At 39.5% G+C, this 18,970-nt stretch overlaps 1 protein-coding gene across 1 annotated transcript in view; it reads left to right on the top strand.

The window, feature by feature from the left end:
• Window positions 1–18,970, top strand: part of LOC126999798 (protein amalgam-like) — a 77,653-nt gene that overhangs the window by 26,040 nt on the left and 32,643 nt on the right. Inside the window, exons 4-5 of the mRNA XM_050862760.1 lie at window positions 4,159–4,314; window positions 12,972–13,100. Coding sequence (XP_050718717.1) covers window positions 4,159–4,314; window positions 12,972–13,100 — 285 coding nt within the window. The remainder of the gene's footprint in view (window positions 1–4,158; window positions 4,315–12,971; window positions 13,101–18,970) is intronic.

Genomic DNA, 18,970 nt, shown 5'->3' with positions numbered 1-18,970 from the left:
ATGCTATTTTTCTCTTATATTCGAAGCAACGACTTATTTTTTCCTTCTTTTGTTCCTATTTCATGTATTTCAATATTTTCCTCTTTTTCATGATTCTCCTTCCTTCAATACTTTCCTCACACTGATATTATTTGTCCTGTAACTCTTTCCCGTTTCCTTTTCTTTCTTTTCTTCTTTTCTTTTCCTCTCGTTTTCCCTCCTCTCTTGTTTTCTCTGTTCCAGGTAACGAGATACTTATTCATGTTCCATTTTCCATAATATATGTTTCAGGCGTGACTATTTCAAAATTCATATTTCGTTTTCTTTCTCTTCTCAAGTTATTTGTAGCCAAGCAGAGTTTCTTTCTTTTGAGGGCATCTTTTAATATTATATCTTCGTTGTTTCGTATTTCATTAGTTACAATATTTTCCCTTCCTGCTCCCGGCTATTAGACTTCATTTTTTATAATATATTGTTTTAACTTTTACCTTCTAAGTCTTTTTATAGATATACTTTACTAGATTTTTTTTCTTTCGCGTTATTAATTCCGTCTCCATTATTAAAAATCTAATTATCGTCGTGTACTTTTATTTTCACTATCTGTATTTTTCTTTATTTATTTATTCATTTTTTTCAGCGTCTAAATCCTGCCAGCGTTACTTCATTCGCTAAAGCCTTCGTTCAAATCCACTTTTTAGTTTCACGGTTTTTTGTGTATTTTTGCTTCTAATTCTTTTGATGTTCGCGACTTTCATCTACATTTTTTTCATCCACTCAGCATTTGTCACACGTATCCTGCACAGTACACACTCATGCTCTCGCTTTCTCTTTACCTCTATCTATCTAATTATCTATCTCTCTCTCATTCTCTCACGACACAGTTCTATTCTCTCTCTCATTCATCAGCATTCCTTCCCTCTTAAACACATATATTAATTCCCGCTTTCTCTCTTATTCTCTCTGTCCTCTCCTATTCTCTTTCGTTCCTTCCACCATCTACTCTTCCATCCCTTACCATCCCATACCTGCTAATCCCAACTCATATGTTCTCTTATTCTTTCACCCTTACAAACCACCTTCTCCCTTTCTATCCTTCCCTTCCCTTCCCATTCTCAACACAACACAACAAGGTCAGGGCGCTAAGTCACACAGAGGCAGCCAGACCATCCCCTCCCAGCCCCTCGTATCTGCCATCCGCTCTGAACTCTCCCGTATCAGCTTAAGCCGCATAATCACCTTCTGAGCGCTGCTTAAGACCCGGAGATGAACTTTGGGGAGCTTAAAGGGTTGGGAAGAAAACAGGACTGCATGTGAAGGGAAGGTTATGGAGGAGAGACTGTATGTTTTTGTGTTCGTGTTAATATTGGTTTAGTTGTTAATTATATGTGTGGGGGGTAAAGAAGGAAGGGTTAGTAGCAGTAATAGTAGTAGTAGTAGTAGTAGTAGTAATAGTAATAGTAGTAGTTGCCGTAAAAACTGTAGAAATCATTATCCTGTGCGTCACCAGCAAATAAATCTACGGTCCTACAAAGCCAGGTTTAAATTACTCTTCCCTTACTAGTAGTTGTAATAGTAGTAGTAGTAGTAGAAGTGATAGTAGTAGTAGTAGTAGTAGTAGTAGTAGTAGTAGAAGTAGTAGTAGTAGTAGTAGTAATAGTAGTAGTAACAAAACCACCGTCAGTATTAACATTAAAAAAGGAAGTAGACCAAAAATATACACTCACACAAAAAGTTCAGCATCCGTTAATAATTTCAGTGTGTGCGTGTGTGTGTCTGTGTGTGTGTGTGTGTGTGTGTGTGTGTGTGTGTGTGTGTGTGTGTGTCAGTGCTTAGACGGTTCAATGCTGCTTTATAGGAACAGTTTTTCCTATTTATTTGTCCTTCACAAAAGAAAAGAGAAAAGAAAATGAACAGACCGTAAGAGAGAGAGAGAGAGAGAGAGAGAGAGAGAGAGACTGCCCTTTTCAATAATTTTCATATAGGTCTACATATTTTTTTCCATTTCTATTCTCTCAATTTTCAGAAAAGCTGCTTTCAATTTATCAAATTCTCTCTCTCTCTCTCTCTCTCTCTCTCTCTCTCTCTCTCTCTCTCTCTCTCTCTCTCTCTCTCTCTCTCTCTCTCTCTCTCTTCTCACACACACAAATCATTAATATTCCCTCGCACATGTTGGAGATGAAGAGAGAGAGAGAGAGAGAGAGAGAGAGAGAGAGAGAGAGAGACCTCAGCTTCCTCATGTTGACTCTCCCGTTTTTCATCTCAAACACGACCGTTTTACCCTGTTTTTCACGAGCAGGCAAAGGAGGAGGAGGAGTAGGAGGAGGAGGAGGAGGAGGAGGAGGAGAAAAATAAAAAAGAGACATAGCAAGAAAATTAATTATAAGAAGACGTGAAATAAGAAGAGGAGGTTAACGAAGAGGAGGAGGTGGAGGAGGAAGAGGAGGAGGAGGAGGAGGCAAGAATAGGGGAAAGATGGAGGCTAAAATGTTCCAATCATACACACACACACACACACACACACACACACACACACACACACACACACACACACACACACACACATTACACTTGCTTTTCCATCTTCATCAGCTGGAGTGGTGGTGGAGGAGGTGGTGGAGTTGGTGGTGGTGGAGGTGGTGGTGGTTTGTCTGCTGTCGACAACCATTTAATTCATCCTCTCCATACCGTTTCTATATTATTGCCGTGTGCTTTAATCTTTCTCCTCCTCCTCCTCCTCCTCTTCCTCCTCCTCCTTCTTCTCCTCCTCCTCATTCGATCTTACTCATATTCTTCCTTATTTAATTGACTTATTCAATATTATTTTTTGGTGTTCTGTCCCATTCTTTTTCCTCCTCCTCCTCCTTCTCCATTTCTTTCTTTTTCTCATTTTTTTCCTCATCCTGTTTCTTAATCGCGTCCAACTTTTCTTCCTCCTCCTCCTCATCATCATCATCATCATCTTAAGTATCATCATCATAGAGAGAGAGAGAGAAGCAACACCTAATTTCCCAAACATTGCCAGTATTCATTTTTCCTTATGGTTTATTTTCCCTTTCTTTGTTTTACATTCTCGTTTATTTTTTTATCTGTTTTTTTTCTCTCCCTCTCTTGCTTTTTACTCCTCTGTTTTTCCCTCTTGTCTTTTTTCTTTCTTTGTTTTTCTTTTTCTTTTTCTTGCGTCTCGTGTTTTTCTTGTTCCCTCAGACAGGCAAGGACATAAAGTATTTCATAAGTCTTTCGCAAACACGCAACTCTCTCTCTCTCTCTCTCTCTCTCTCTCTCTCTCTCTCTCTCTCTCTCTCTCTCTCTCTCTCTCTCTCTCTCTCTCTCTCTCTCTCTCTCTCTCTCTCTCGCTCTCAAAAAATAAAGTAAGAAAATGAAACGCTGAAGTAGTTTTTTTGAGTGATTTATTTTCATTACAGTGCCTGAGAGAGAGAGAGAGAGAGGGGTGAGGTGTGAAAGTAATTCCTCAAAGAAACACTCATTTACCTAATCTCTTAACACCTGAGCTCATTACTCATTCCACTGCCCTCCTCCTCCTCCTCCTCTTCCTCCTCCTCCTCCTCCTGTTCCTCCTGCTCCTCGTTCTGCTCATTTTCCTTCTCATTAATTTGTCTAACTGTCCCATGCTCTCCCATTCTCTTCCTCCTCGCTGTTGTACATTCCCAAAACTGAATACAAGTTCATCTTTAACGTTCTCTTTCACCTCCTTCTCCGCCTTCCCCTTCTTCCTCCTCTTACCCCTTTCTTTTGTTTAGGTAACCTTTTTTTTTTTTGCTTTGTTTTGGTGCACTTCTAAATAACAAATAATATCTTCTCTAACATTGTCCTTCCTTTCTTCCTTTTTTTCTTCTTTTCCCTCTTTTTCATCTCCAATTTACTTAAGTTTTTTTCTTTCATCCCTTTTTTTTCAACAATTTCCCGTATGGTTGATAAACTATTTCTCTGATTTTTTCTTTCATCTCCTTCTCACTCTCCTCTTGTTTCCATTCTTTAAGCCCCGGTCTTTTAGGTATCGTTTCTTCCATCTTTATTTTTCTTTTGGTTCAGTTACTCATCCCAAACAATAATAAAATTCACCCACCTTTTCTCTCCTCCTTATCCTTCTCTTCCTACTCTAACCCTCAATCCTCTTCATTCATTAACGTTTTCTTCCTCTTTCTCTCCCCTTTCCCGCAGTCCCCCCTACCATCGACGACGCCACCAGCAGCAAGGACGTGATGGTGGACGAGGGCCGGGACGTGGTACTGACATGCGCTGCGAGAGGCGACCCGACGCCCGTCATACGCTGGATCAGGGAGGACGGGAGGAGGTTCATCGTCAACTCGGTGCCAGGTGGGTGTGAGCGAGGGGAGAGAAGGGGAAGGGGAAAAAGAGGGAAAGGGAGTAAGGGAAAGGGGGGGAAATTGTTAGTAAGGGTAAGGGGGGGGCGGGTGGAGTGAGGGTTAGAGGGAAAGAGAGGGGGAAGGGAAGGGTCGCGTCTGTGTGTGTGTGTGTATGTGTGTGTGTGTGTGTGTGTGAACTAGCATCTGTGTCGGCGTTGTTCTTGTTGTTTTGTTTTGAGTGGTTGTTTTGTTTTTGTTTTGTTTTGTTCTTTTTCGTATTTTCGGAGCAAATGTTTGTTGTTGACTTTTATTTGTTTGCATATGTTCTGTTCTCTGTTTCTTTACTTTAGTTTGCCCTGTTTTGTGGTGGTGGGAATTTAGTTGTGTGTGTATCGGATCCGTTTTCCTTTTTATCCTTTTTTTGGCTCTATCTGTCTCTCTGTTATTTTTCTCTTTGTTGCTCTCTCTCTCTCTCTCTCTCTCTCTCTCTCTCTCTCTCTCTCTCTCTCTCTCTCTCTCTCTCTCTCTCTCTTTCTTTCATTGAGATATGTTATGAATTCACTACATAATCCTCCTTTTTATATATATTTTAAAAAGCCTTACAATTTTCTTCGTATTTTTCCTCATAATTTGCACGAGAGGAAAATCAGATAACACACACACACACACACACACACACACACACACACACACACACACACACACACACACACACACACACACACACACACACACACACACACACACACACACACACACACACACACACACACTCGGTAATTAATTGGTGACAGACAGACTGGCGAATGTTTGCTTGCTTCATTACCTGAGCTGTTTGCCTGATTGCCTGATGCGAGGAATGGACAGGTGTGGTAACGGGACAGGTGAGGGAAAGGTAAGATAATGTGGAAAGGAAATGAAGGAATGACAAGGGAAGGAAAGGGAAGAAGAAATATGAGGGAGAGAAATATAAATAGTTGGAATAGAAAGGCAGGGTAAGGAAATACGGAAAAAGGAAGAATATGAAAGGAAAAGTGAGGATATGAGGTAGAAGGAATAAGGAAAAAGAGGAAAAGGAAAGGAAAGGGAGGGAAGGCAAGGGAAGGTAAGACTTGAAATAAGGAGAGAGAAGGAAACGTAGGAATGAAATGTAGAAGGAATAAGGAAAAGGAAGAAAAGGAAGGGAAAAGAGGGAAAAGCAGATTAATTGGAGACTGAAAGGGAAGGAAAGGAAAGGAAAAGTACTAATGGGAGGTATAACGGATATGAAAAAGGAGGAAAAGGGATGACCGGCAAGGTAAAGGAAAGACGGAAAAGGACAGAAAGGAAGGAAAAGTAAAAATGGGGAGAATGACGAATGCGGTAAAGGAGAAAAGAAGAGAAAAGGAAGACAGGAAGGGAAGGAAAGATTGACAAAGAATAATAAACAAATAGAAAAATGTAGAAATAGGAAGTATAAGGAAATAGGTATAGGAGAAAATAAAAGGAAAAGGAGGAGAGAAAAGGAAGGAAAAATCAAAGAAGAAACGAAATGAAAGGAAAAGTTGACGGATAAAACTTTGTGATGTTCGGGTATTCTCTTGAGGGATCCGCAGACCTTTCGTTAATGTTCGCTGTGATTATAAAAATGTGTATCGTCCGCTGTCTATTTTTGTGTTTGTTTGTGCTGCAACAACCACGTCAAGAGAGATGAAACTAACGGAACAGTATGTGGATATTTTCCTAACCTACCGACTGACTGACTGACTTGTTGACTGAATGATGTACTAACTGACTATAAATAATTGACTGACTGATAGAAAAAATGGACTAACTAATTTCCTGACGTATTGACTGACTGGATGACTGGTTGATTGACTGACTGACCGATTGACTGAATGACTAACCGACTAACTGACTGTCTCAGTGACTGGCTAACTGACTGACTTACTGGATGACTGACAGATTGACTAATTCCCTGACTGACTGACTGACCAACTGCCTGACAAGATAACTGAATAACTGACTGCCTGACCGGTTGACTGACTAACTGACTGAACGACTAAATAACTAGCTAAATGATGGAGTAACTGTGAAAGATATCTGACTGGTTGACTGACTGAGGGAGGGAGTGACTGACAGACTTACTAAAGCGCTAGTTAGATATTCAACAAACATAAATATATCGGAAAAAAGGCAAAGATCAGTGCAAGAATAAAGTAGTAACATTATTTTCATCTAATACGTTTGAATAATTTATTAATAATAGAAATATAAAATGGTGAATATACGAAATTATGTAAAGACCACAAAATCATTACCGCAACACACACACACACACACACACACACACACACACACACACACACACACACACACACGACGACGTCAAACAAAATAACCTCATTGCACCCCACAGCTCAGCGACCTGTGTGTGTATGTGTGTGTGGGGGGGAGGGGGTCTTTCCTAATCACACTGTTCATATTTAATGTATTTTTACACGCTGGAGTCTCGCTCGCTGTCTCTTTATATTAACTATTTTTTCATGTTCTTTTTAATTTCTGAATATTTTCCGCAGTAAGGACACACACACACACACACACACACACACACACACACACACACACACACACACACACACACACACACACACACACTCTCTCTTTCGTACTCGTTCCCTCTCTTTTTGTCCTCCTTGTTCTCCTCCTCTTCTACCTCTCCTTTCCTCCTCCTCCTCCTCCTCCTCCTCCTCCTCCTCTTCTCTTACCATCACATCACTACACGGGCGCGAAAAATAGATGAATCGCCGCTGCTTTCCCGATAATGGCCGCCGTACCTGTCGCTTGAGCCTGTTAATTGGAGGTGTTTGGGCAATGCAATCACGGCTCACGGCCCTCACTCGGCGTTACGGAGGCGGCAAGAGGCTGGCAGAGGCAGGGAAAGGCTCGCAAAGACTCATCCCATACCTGCTGATTCTTATGAGACCTCCACACACACACAGACACATACACACAAACCCACACGCAGTCAGACGTCGAAGCACACACGTATACGTACATAAGGACACACATACATACACACACACACACACACACTCTTACACCTATTCTTGAACATCCCTTGAGCTGACTGCTTGCCTACACACATGTGCCTGCCTACATACATACATACAGACAGACAGACACTCAGACACACACACACACACACACACACACACACACACACACACACACACACACACACACACACACACACACACACACACACACACACTTTGTCCATGCCTACATATATGAATGCATACATAAATACATATATCCATGCAAACATTTTATTTCTCTCTCTTTTCTGCCTTTTCATATTCCGCCTCCCTGGTTTCCTTTTCACGCTGTTTTCCTGCTAACTACTCTTTTTGAACTTGCTAACTACATACCTCCGCCCTCCCTCACCCCCACAGCCCATGCCTATAGCGTAACTTTATAATGCAGTTCATAATCAATATCTGACTTTTTTTTCTTATTTTTCTATTACTCTTTCACTCTTCGCTTTTCTTTCATCTTTTTCATTAGTTGACTCAAGAGCAGCCACGCCTCGTCATTTAAATTATTTCAAGAGAGAAGCAGCAAGACGACCCTTTAATATAAACTGATAACTCTTCAAGCCTTACCTTTTCCTTCTTTGCCCTTTGAGTTGCAGCAGCGAGTTTTGTGAGTCAGGCATCTCTTCTATTCTATCCACTCTTCCTTTGTCGAGAAAAATGTCGGTTTCTAAATAATAAAAAAGGCAAAAAAAGCAGCTTGGGGTGATACTAGTGTTGGCCAACGTCTCATTTTTCTCTCGTTTACCTCTCCCTCACGTCATTCCGTCTATTGATTCTCCTTGTGCATGCCCGAGTCTCACTTTTCTCTCGTTTACCTCTCGTTCACGTCACTCCGTCTATTGATTCTCCTTGATTCCTGGCGACAGAGTAAAGATCATTGTGACCTTACCGTGCAGGCGCTAAATGATGGGGTTGGTGTTCGCTACATTATGCTGATGTTTGCTTGGTGTGTGTGTGTGTGTGTGTGTGTGTGTGTGTGTGTGTGTGTGTGTGTGTGTGTGTGTGTGTGTGTGTGTGTGTGTGTGTGTGTGTGTGTGTTTTGTTGAAGTATGTGTTTGTTCTTTCTTCTTTTCTTTTTTCCTTGTTTCTTATTTTCGTTTTATGGGATTTTTTTCTTATTATTGTTCGTGTTTGTTTGTTTGTTTTCTTTCGGGTATGTATATATGTTGTCTTCCTTCCTTTCTTCGTTCTTTGTTTCTTTTTCTTCTTTCCTACTGTTGTGTTTTTTCCTATCTGTTTTTTTTCTTTCTTTTTTCTCGTTCTTTCTTCCTTTCTCACATTTTCCTTCCTTCTCTCTATTTTTCTTTTCGTTTTGCTGCGTTTTTTGGATGTTTTTTTTATAGTTTTTTTCGTTCTGTTTTTCTCCCTCGTCTTTTCCTTCCTTCCTTTCTCTTTTCCGTTTCGTTTTTTTCCTTATTTTTTATTGCTATTTTTTTGTGCTTGCTGAACGATCACTGCAGTTGTTTGTTTTCTTTTTCATTTCTGTGATTATTCCTTACTTTTCTCCTCTTTCCATCTTCTTATCTCTATTATTTTCACCTTTTTTGCCTCCGCTGTTAAGGAATTTGTCTATTTTTGTAGTATTTTCCCTGATGAATTACTATACACTCGCTCAGATTATCATTTTGGTGTGTGTGTGTGTGTGTGTGTGTGTGTGTGTGTGTGTGTGTGTGTGTGTGTGTGTGTATGTGTGTACCTCAAGCTTGGTCATCTTTCTGTCTTCATATAACTTTTATCCACTCACAAAGGTCTGGTAAGCCGTCATTCGCTCGGTGGTGTCGCTTGTAACCTTATCAAGCAAGCGACCGAACGTTTAGTCTATCGTGTCTCCTTCCTGACGTCCGAAAAAGCAGGGGAGAAAAACTGTGACACCCAAGAAGAGCACTGAGTAATTACATATTCTTGAGAGAGTGAGCGAGTAAAAAAAGGTTAGCTCTGTCTGTCAACGCATTTTAGAGGAAGTTCAGTGATTCGATATGTAAAGAATAAAACTGGCATAGCCCTTAGTTCCGTTGTACCGTGGACGTGAAAAAACACTCTTGAGAATCTGACTATATTATCTCCTTTGTGGCATTCGGAAATAGGTGTGAAATCCCAAAGCGTCTGAGAAAGCGGACCCTGACAGTGTTCTTTATTATTCACGTAGATCTCAACACGATTCAGGAAGTTATGATTTGGTTTAGTGTGAGGTTACCGGCTCTAATACCATCCTTAGAAAATATATAAAAAAACAGACTTGCAACAGCTTTAAATCTTGATCATATTTTGCTTGTGAGATTCAATATTTTTCAAGGATATTTTAGTGAGATTGTACAGATGACTAGCTGAGGTATTTCGATCGACTGAAGAAAATGAAGGAGATGAAGAAAGGGAAGAGGAAGAGAAGGGAAAAGAAGAGGAAAAGTTTGTGTTCTCGTGAGGAAAAATCGTTGACCCAGATGATGAATAAATGAGAGAAGGAAGGAAGGAAGGAAGGAAGGAAGGAAGGAGGAAATAAAGAAAAAAAGTGAAAAAAACAATGAATGAGCTGATGAAGAAACGAAAGAAAGAACATAAAAGAAAGCAACAAAGAGAGGATAAGGAAGAACGAGAAAAGAAACAATAAATAACCAACAAAAAGTGCAAGCAATCATCGTTTAATCTCCTTTACTATTCTGCCTTCCCATCCTTTCTTCCCTCTCTCCTTCCTTTCTCCATCTCCTTTTCCGTTTACCTACTCTGCCCTTTCCCTCCTTCCATTACTCCTAATCGCCTTAATCACAACATTTGCTATCAACAACGAGTCCAACGGTAATTCTAATATGCTAAAAGCGATGCCCGGAGCTCCCTCGCCAATGCATGACCTGGTTTTAATATGCAAAGTTTAGGGGAGGTGGATATGTTAGGAGATAGATGGCGTTGTGTAGCTCAGCGTATGAATGTCCAGTTGAGGAGGTTGCATGATACGTTTTAGTGTATTTCAGTGCGTTTCAGTGTATGGGAAGTTTCAGGGTGTTTATCACGTTTCAGGGTATGGTATGCTTTACGGTATGCTATGTTGCAGGGTATATGTTGAGTTTCAAAGTAAGTTAGGATCAAAAAAGAGATAAATTGGAGGAGTTCATAAGTTACGAGAAAGATGATACGAAGATTTGATATGTGAGATTTGATTCACATGCTTTTCCTTCTCCTTTTTTCTCCCCTCTTGCCTCTTCTCTTCTCTTCTCTTCTCTTCTCTTCTCTTTTCTTGCATCTCCTTTCTTGTCTTCTCTTTTCCCTTCTCTTCTCTACACTTCTCTTCGTTTTTCTCCTCTTTCACCTTTTCTCTCCTCTCTTCTCTTCTTTCCTCTCCTCTCCTCTCCTCTCCCCTTCTCCTTTTTTCTCTGAGGTTAACTAGCACAGAGAAGGAGTATTAATTTCAATAAGTTTCGCGAGATGATCTTACTTATGCGTTTCAGAGTATATATATGTTGTGTTTCATGCCTCCTGAGTCTTGCTTCATAGGCCAAGTTCCAAAGTTAGGAGGTTAATGGACCCCGGATATTAAGTCTTTCTGAAACTGTGATGCGGTTAATAGTATGCAAAGTACGAGACAACGGTTAATTAATGCGTGATGATATATAATGGCCTTGTTATTGCGCTTGATAAATTATGATGACGAAATGAAAAGACTTGAGAATAGTTGATGTGCTTAATATAGAAAGTTGTGGTGTGTGGCAGAGAGAGAGAGAGAGAGAGAGAGAGAGAGAGAGAGAGAGAGAGAGAGAGAGAGAGGGATGACCTGCCCTAGTACATCTCTTATTTTTTATTCAGAGCACCCAGCCTTTGTTTCTCATCATAATTAATAGCAGTAAAGAAAATAAAACGTGTTGAGTTATCTAAATGGCAACACTCACAATATTAAAACAGAATTATAAAAAGGTGAATGATGCTTTCTTTTCATTTTTATTTTTTACACTTATTATTAATTTTTATTCTACACTTATCACTTATATTACTTTTCAAACAACCATAATTTACATTACTAGGGGGAATATTTATAATCCGTAGCCATTGTCTTATATTCTCCGTTCATTTCTACACATTTATCATTCAGTGGAGAGGAGAAGACGGATTAAATTCAGGAGGGTAGGGATAGAAGGGAGGAGAGGGATAGAAAGAAAGGGAGAGGAGAAATGAAAAGAGGGAGGGTAGGAATAGAAGGGAGGAGAAGGATGGAAAGAAGGGGAGAGGATAGAAAGAAGGGGAGAGGAGAAATGAAAAAAGGGAGGGTAGGAATAAAAGGGAGAAGGGTAGAAAAAAGGGGAGAGGAGAAGAGGGGGAGGGAGAGAAGAGGGGAAGAGAGGAATTGGGTGAAGGAAAAATAGGGTGATAACTTAACACGTACCCGTCGTATAAATAACAGTAGCATAGACGTGAACTTTCGTCTTTGGAATAACAAAAAAAATATATATCTTGACTTCTGACTCGCTAATGGAAAACTTTGGCATCGAGAGAAAGACTTTTAGAAGAAACAATAAGAAAAAGAAAAAGAGAGATATCAGTACGTCTATGATTCTGAGAGAGACCCCCCTTCCCTTCGCATTACCATTCCTCATTGCAAGTTGTACATCTCACTCTCTTTTTTTTCTCAGAATTTTTTGCTCTAACTTTGAATTTGCGATCCGCCAACTTCGGAGTGGAGGAGGAGGAGAAGGAGGAGGAGGAGGAGGAAGACAAAGAGGAAAGGAAGGGAGAGAAGGAGGGCGAGAGGGTGAGGAAGGGATGGAGAGAGAGAGAGAGAGAGAGAGAATAATTAAGAGAGAGGAAAAGGAAAGAAGGAAGGAGGAAAGAATGGAGTGAAGAGGGGAGAGAAAACTCACTACAGCTAATGGAATGAGTGTGAAAAAATACTTGTGTTACTTAGGAAGAGGAAGAGGAGGAAGGAGGAGGAAGAGGAGATGGAAGAAAAAAGATACAAATTGAAAATGATACCAAAATGTTGTCTTCACTTGAATACATAATACCTTCTTTTATTGTTTACTTTCCTTTCCCTTCCCTTTCCCCTTCCTTCTTAACCTCCAATTTCGTCCTTCCAATTCCTTCCCCTTCCTCCACGCCTCTTTACTATCCTTTACTTATTCTTTACTTTACTTTTCCTTCCCTTTCCCCTCCCTTCTTAACCTCCAATTTCTTCCTTCTAATTCCTTCCCCTTCCTCCACACCTCTTAACTTTCCTTAACTTATTCTTTACTTTACTTTCCCTTCCCTTTCCTTTTCGTTCTTTTCTTCCTTCCATTTCCTTCTCCTTTCTCCACATCTCTTAACACTTACCTTCTCCTTCTTTCCCTTCTCCTCTCTCATTCTTAACTCCTGACTTTTATTTCTACTCTCCCTTCCATCATTTCCTTCTCCTATCCCCCTTTTGCTTTACCTTCCTCTCCCTACCCTTCTCTATCCCTCCTAACCCCTTTCCCTGCATTCCTACCCTTCCGATTCTCCTATCCAACCTCCCTTCCCTTCTCTTCCCTTCCTTCCCTCCTCTTCGTTTCGTTCACCCCCCCAACCCATTATATTCCCCACCAGCCAACCTCCTACTCATGATCACCTGCTCTCTCTCTTTACGCAGTCGAGGAACACCTGGGACGAAGACTCAGCCTGCAGTCAGTCTCCAGGAACAACACCGGCGCCTACCTCTGCATCGCCTCCAACGGTGTGCCGCCCTCCGTCAGTAAGAGGATCCTGCTGGCGGTCAACTGTGAGTATTGGAGTTGTTTTGGTTTGTGGTGTTTCGTTTAGGTTCTGTTGGAAAGTAGGAGAATGTGGCTCGTATTGATAATGCTTTTTGGAATATTTGGTTTGGTGAGTATATGAGAAGTCGTTTAGTTTGTCAGTTTTTGTTATTTATTTTGTTGTTAATGAGTTTTGGTTTTAAAGGAAGTGATGAAAATGGAGTTCGTGTTAATACGTTTTTTTTTTATATATTTGGTTTGTGGATAAAAATAAAAAAAAGAGTTGTGTGTTATTTATGAAGATTTTGTAAAGAAATGGTTATGTTAGATTTATATTCACTTATTCATTCTTATTAATAGTAGTAATTGGAATAATGGCTGTATTATTATTATTATTATTATTATTATTATTATTATTATTATTAGTAGTAGTAGTAGTAGTAGTAGTAGTAGTAGTAGTAGTAGTAGTAGCACCATAATTACTATCTGTTATCATTATCATCATCATCATCATCATCATAACGTCGTGTATATATGTGTTTTTCTCTCCCATCCCTGCAGTTTAATCTACCTAAAGCGAGAAATTATGTTAATGTTGATAATAACGATTACTATTATTATACAGAGAGAGAACGGCAGAGAGAGTGATGCTGCAATAAAGACGAGAATATATACTGATGTCCATGAGCGTGGCAGTGGTAGTGAGAGTAGTAGTAGTAGTAGTTGTAGTAGTAGGAGTAGTAGTAGTAGTAGTAGTAGTAGTAGTAGTAGTAGTAGTAGTAGTAGCCATAACGATAATAATAATAAGATAAAAAAGAAAGAGGAAAAGAGAGAAAGGAAGAAAAGGAGAAAGGAAAGACTGGAGAGAGGAGATGGGAATGGAAGAAGGAAGGAAGAAGAGAAAAAAAGAACAAAAAAAGAGAGAGTGAAAAGACAGGAGCAGAAGTTAGAAAAATTTGTTACGAGCAGGAAAATGAGGAAAATGAAAAAGAAGAAAAAAAGGAAGAGGAAGAAGAGGAGGACAAGAGGAAAAGGAAAAGGCGGAAAAATAAAATGAAGAAAACGAGAATGGAGAGGAGAAGAAAGAGGAAGAGGAAATGGAGGAAAATGAAAATGAAGGAAACAAGAATGAAAAGGGGGAGAAAGAGGAGAAAGGGGAGGACAAAGAGGAAGAGGAAAAGGAGGAAAAAGAATGTGAATGAAAAAACAATGAAGAGGAGGAGAAGGAAGAGGAAAACTAGGAAAACGAAAACGAAGGAAAGGAGACTGAAGAGAAGGAGAAGGAGGACGAAGAGGAGGAGGACAAAGAGGACGAAGATGAGGAAGAGAGAGAATCATGTAAATTTCAATAGTAACGATCGGCTTCCGTGTTATAAATCCGGTTCTCATCTTTCGTAAATCCCGCGCCGATCCACAAAATACGGATCCGAAGCGCCTTACTTTGCGATATTAATTTTTTCCCTTATTTTCTATTTTTAGTCAACTCTCTCACTCTCTTTTTTTTGTTGTGTTTCTCTCTCTCTCTCTCTCTCTCTCTCTCTCTCTCTCTCTCTCTCTCTCTCTCTCTCTCTCTCTCTCTCTCTCTCTCTCTCTCTCTCTCTCTCTCTCTCTCTCTCTCTCTCTCTCTCTCTCTCTCTCTCTCTCTCTCTCTCTCTCTCTCTCTCTCTCTCTCTCAAAGATAATATATTTCTTCCTTTTTTCCGTTCATTTCCTTGCCTCCGTTTTTCCTCTTTCCTTTCTTTTCATTTTTCCCTCGTTACTTTTTTTTTAGCTAATCTTTCCCATTTCTTTATTTTTTTCCTTTTTCTGTTTTCTAGTAAACTCTCTTTTCCTCTCTCTCTTTGTTGTTTTCTTCTGCATTTTCATCCTTTCATTTCCTTTCATTTTCTTGCATCTCATTTCTCCTTCCCTCATGTCATTTTTTTTCTCTTTTCTATATTCAGTAAGCTCTCTCACTCACTCTCTTTCTCTTTTTCTCTCTTTCTCTCAAAGATACTAGTCCTTTTTTTTCATTTCCTTGCCTTTCATTTTTTTTCCTCTCATTTCATTTCTTTTATGTTTTCCTTTGTTTTCTCTTTTAATTTCAAACCATTATGAAATTTTTCCTTTCGTCTTTTCTTCCTTTCATTTATTTTCCCCACTCATTCTATTTCTTTTCATTTTTACCACATTTCTCTTTTCATTTCTGACTTGTTCCGTGCGTCAATTTATTTTATGCAGTCTCAGTATCAGTATTCCGTAATAATTATACTTTTTAATTTCATCATCATATAATCAGCTGAACAGCCTTTCCAACGGTCCTCATATATCAGTTATTTCTCTATCTGTCTCTCTTTCCCACTCAGTCAGTCATTCTTTATACATATACAGCTGTCTCTCAATTTTCCCATTTTCTTATTTAACGTGTTTTCCTTCTCTTACTTGTATCTTTTCCTCTGCGTACTCTTCGCAATCATTCGTTATCCATATTCAGCTATCTCTCAGTTTTCCCGTTTTCTTATTTAACATGTTTTCTTCTCTTGTATCTTTTCCTCTAAGTATTGTTTGCAAAGACCCACACCAAGACGCAGTAATCATCTCAGCTTCTCTCTCCCTGTCTCTCCCCTTCCTTCACCGTCTCCGTGCGTGTGAATAGGATGTAAGAAAATGTTATGCTTCGTGTGTGAGAAGATGGATTAGGCTTTGAAGGAGAGTATGAATGGAAGAGGAGGAGAAGGAGGCGAAGGAGGAGCAGGAGGAATAGGAAAAGGAATTAGACAGTTGCACGAATGGGATAGCAGTAATGGTAGCAGCAGTAGTAGTAGTAGTAGTAGCAGTAGTAGTAGTAGTATTCAAAGTAGCACTAATAATAATAATAACAATAACAACAACATTAATACAACATAACGCATTCCAAACCTCTTCAAACTCTGCATCCTTTCACTCGGCCATTCACTTTTTATCGCTGGGGAATTAAAACTTCGAATATCAATTAATCCATGAACGTGTGTGTGTGTGTGTGTGTGTGTGTGTGTGTGTGTGTGTGTGTGTGTGTGTGTGTGTGTGTGTGTGTGTGTGTTTTGATACATCGCTCCCGTTTCCTGACCGCTGTTTATTTACCGTCTCGCAAGTTGCTTCAAGTTTCGCGTCCCCCTCGCCCGTTCCTCACCTTGCCTCCTCACGCTACACCTCTCCTACCTTCCTACCACCTTACCAACCCCCCTTACCTGCCCTACCTGCTTCCCTCTCCCTTCTGTCTTCTTCCTTCCAACCTACCTCATTACCTACTTACCTTCCCGCCTTCTTTTTTTTCGCCCTCCTTTCTACTTTTCCTACGTGCTTGCCTCTCCCTCTTGGCTCGTCTCATTCTACCTACCTTCCTACCTACCTGCTTATCTGTCATCTACTTGCTTGTCTTTACTTTCTCTCTCTCTCTCTATTTGCTCCTTCTTCTTATCTACCTATCACAGTCTTACCTATACTGGCTCTTTCTCCTTTTTCTCTCTTTCTCTCCCTCTTTCCCTACCTATCTACCTACCTGGCTCTCCTGCCTTTCTCTTTTTTCCTTCGTTTGTTTATGTTCATCACCTCGCTATTTCCTTCTTTCTTTTTCATGCTTTCTTTCTCTGATTATATTTTCTATCCTCTTCCCTTTATCTGGCTCTGTTCCTTTCATTCTTCCCTCTTTCTCCCCATCGTCTTCCTACCTCCTCTTCAGCTCTCCCCTTCGTTTTTACCTTCTTCTCCCTTGCTTCTTCCTTCCTTCTATCTGCTCCGTCTCTCTTCATCTATGTTTGTATCCTCTCCTCATCACTTTTGTTCCTTCTCTCCTCTTTCGTCTTCTGTTCCTCCTTCTCCTCCTCCTTCGTTTCTTCACTTTCTCGTACTTCACTTCCTGCTTTTGTTTCTCTTTGTCCATGTTCTCCTCCTCCTCCTCCTTTTCCTCTGTCTACTTTTCCTCCTCCTCCTCCTCTTCTTCCTTCTCACTTTCGACACTTCTCCCCACCTCTTCTCACGTGACTCCTCCTCACATATCTTCTCCCCTTCCAAATATTTTCCTCATTCAGCTCCTCCTCCTCCTCCTACTCCTCCGTCTTCTGACACGCAATGGACACGCTTCTTTTACACTCGCTCCTCTCTCACACCTATTTCCCTTATGTAACCCAACCATCATGAGTCTCTTAAAACACACACACACTACCTCTCTTTTTTTCTTCCTTCCCTCATTCTTTTTCCCTCCATTTTTTCTTTCCCATCTTTCTTTCCCGCCCTCTTACCTCCCTCCAGTTTTTGTTCTTCTTTTCCACTTATTTATCCTTCATTCACTTCAATCTTTTTCCTCTTATTCCTTTCTTTTCTCTCTTCTGTCTCTACCAACCTCCTCTTCCCTCTCTTTCCCAACCTTCCTTCTTTACAATATAGAACGTAACCTACTATGACGAACTAACTATTACTTTTTCCTTCGTTCACTCGTCCACCGTAATCTATTTCGTACTTTTTCCATATATAGGCTTTCAATTCGTATATTCTTGCCTCTTAATATACTATCCTTTTATTTTTCATTGGTATGTCGTTTCTTATATATTTCATCTTCTTACGTATAAAAAAACTCCATGCATGGTAGATAATGAATGAAAGTGAAATAATTCTAGGTATTACGGATTGTAGGAAAAAAAATAATGATAAGGACTGTGCATAGAGTAGATATATAGTGATTGTGTAAAACTGGCTATACTTCTTTCAACCTTCTTTCTTTCCATTCTTTCGCTTCCTCCGTCTCTTATTTTCACCTCCCTTCCTTGAATCCTTCCTCTTATGATACCTCCATTTCTACCTTGCATTCCTCTCTCCTCTCATATAATCCCTCATATGGTGAATGTGTGTGGAATATATATTGAGTGGAAGTGAAAGGTACGTGACTTTTGACTGTGGAAAAGAATAAAGTTGTGACTGTGTATATAAAAAAGGACAGTATAAAAAAAAAACGTGTAATAATGATTGTGAAATGAAAGATAAGGATTGTAAACAGAGTAGACTACATGCAAAAATAGACAGTACTGATTGTGCAGAAAACAAAAATAAAATATGGAAAAAGTTAGATAAGATTAGATAAAAAATTTAAGTAAAAAAGCAGGAAATATTGATTGTGAAGAGGAAGATAATGATTGAGGCAGAAAAGACTATATGCAAAGATAGATAATACTGATTGCAGGAAAGAAAGATAATATATATATGAGGTTAGAGTAGGAGTGGAAAGTAAGAGGAGATAAGGACTGAAGATATATAGTAAATCAGATTATATGATTGTAAAAAGGAAGATAATGACTGAAAGCAGAGTAGACTACGTGCTGAAACAGATAATGGTGACTGCAGAAGAAGACGATAATGAACGTAAAAGGGAAGATAAATAAGATAATAGAAGATAATGAAGGTAGGAAGAAATATAAAAAAAGATAATAGTGACTGAAAATAAATGACGATAATGAAGATAAAAAGAAAGATAAAACAGACATAAGTGATTACAGAAAAAGGAGATCATGAACGTAAAAAAAAGGGAGATAAAACAGACATAAGTGATTACAGAAAAAGGAGATAATGAACGTAAAAAAAAGGGAGATAAAACAGACATAAGTGATTACAGAAAAAGGAGATATTGAACGTAAAAAAAAGGGAGATAAAAGAGATATAAGTGATTGCAGAAAAAGACGATAGTAATGAAAGCAAAAAAAAGAAGGAAAAATAAGAACTTGCAGATAAAGAAGATGAATGAAAAAACGAGGATAAATACAACAAAATCAGGAGGGGAAAAAACAAGAGTGTCACCGTAAAATACAATAAACCTTTTCAATAAATACTCGTGATCAGTGTCGACGTTTGTGATATTGCCAACCTGTGATTTATGATTATTACCCGATGA

The sequence above is a fragment of the Eriocheir sinensis genome, chromosome 17 (genome assembly GCF_024679095.1).
Source record: "Eriocheir sinensis breed Jianghai 21 chromosome 17, ASM2467909v1, whole genome shotgun sequence".
Classification (NCBI taxonomy): Eukaryota; Metazoa; Arthropoda; class Malacostraca; order Decapoda; family Varunidae; genus Eriocheir; species Eriocheir sinensis.
This window is presented reverse-complemented; position numbering and strand designations above follow the sequence as displayed.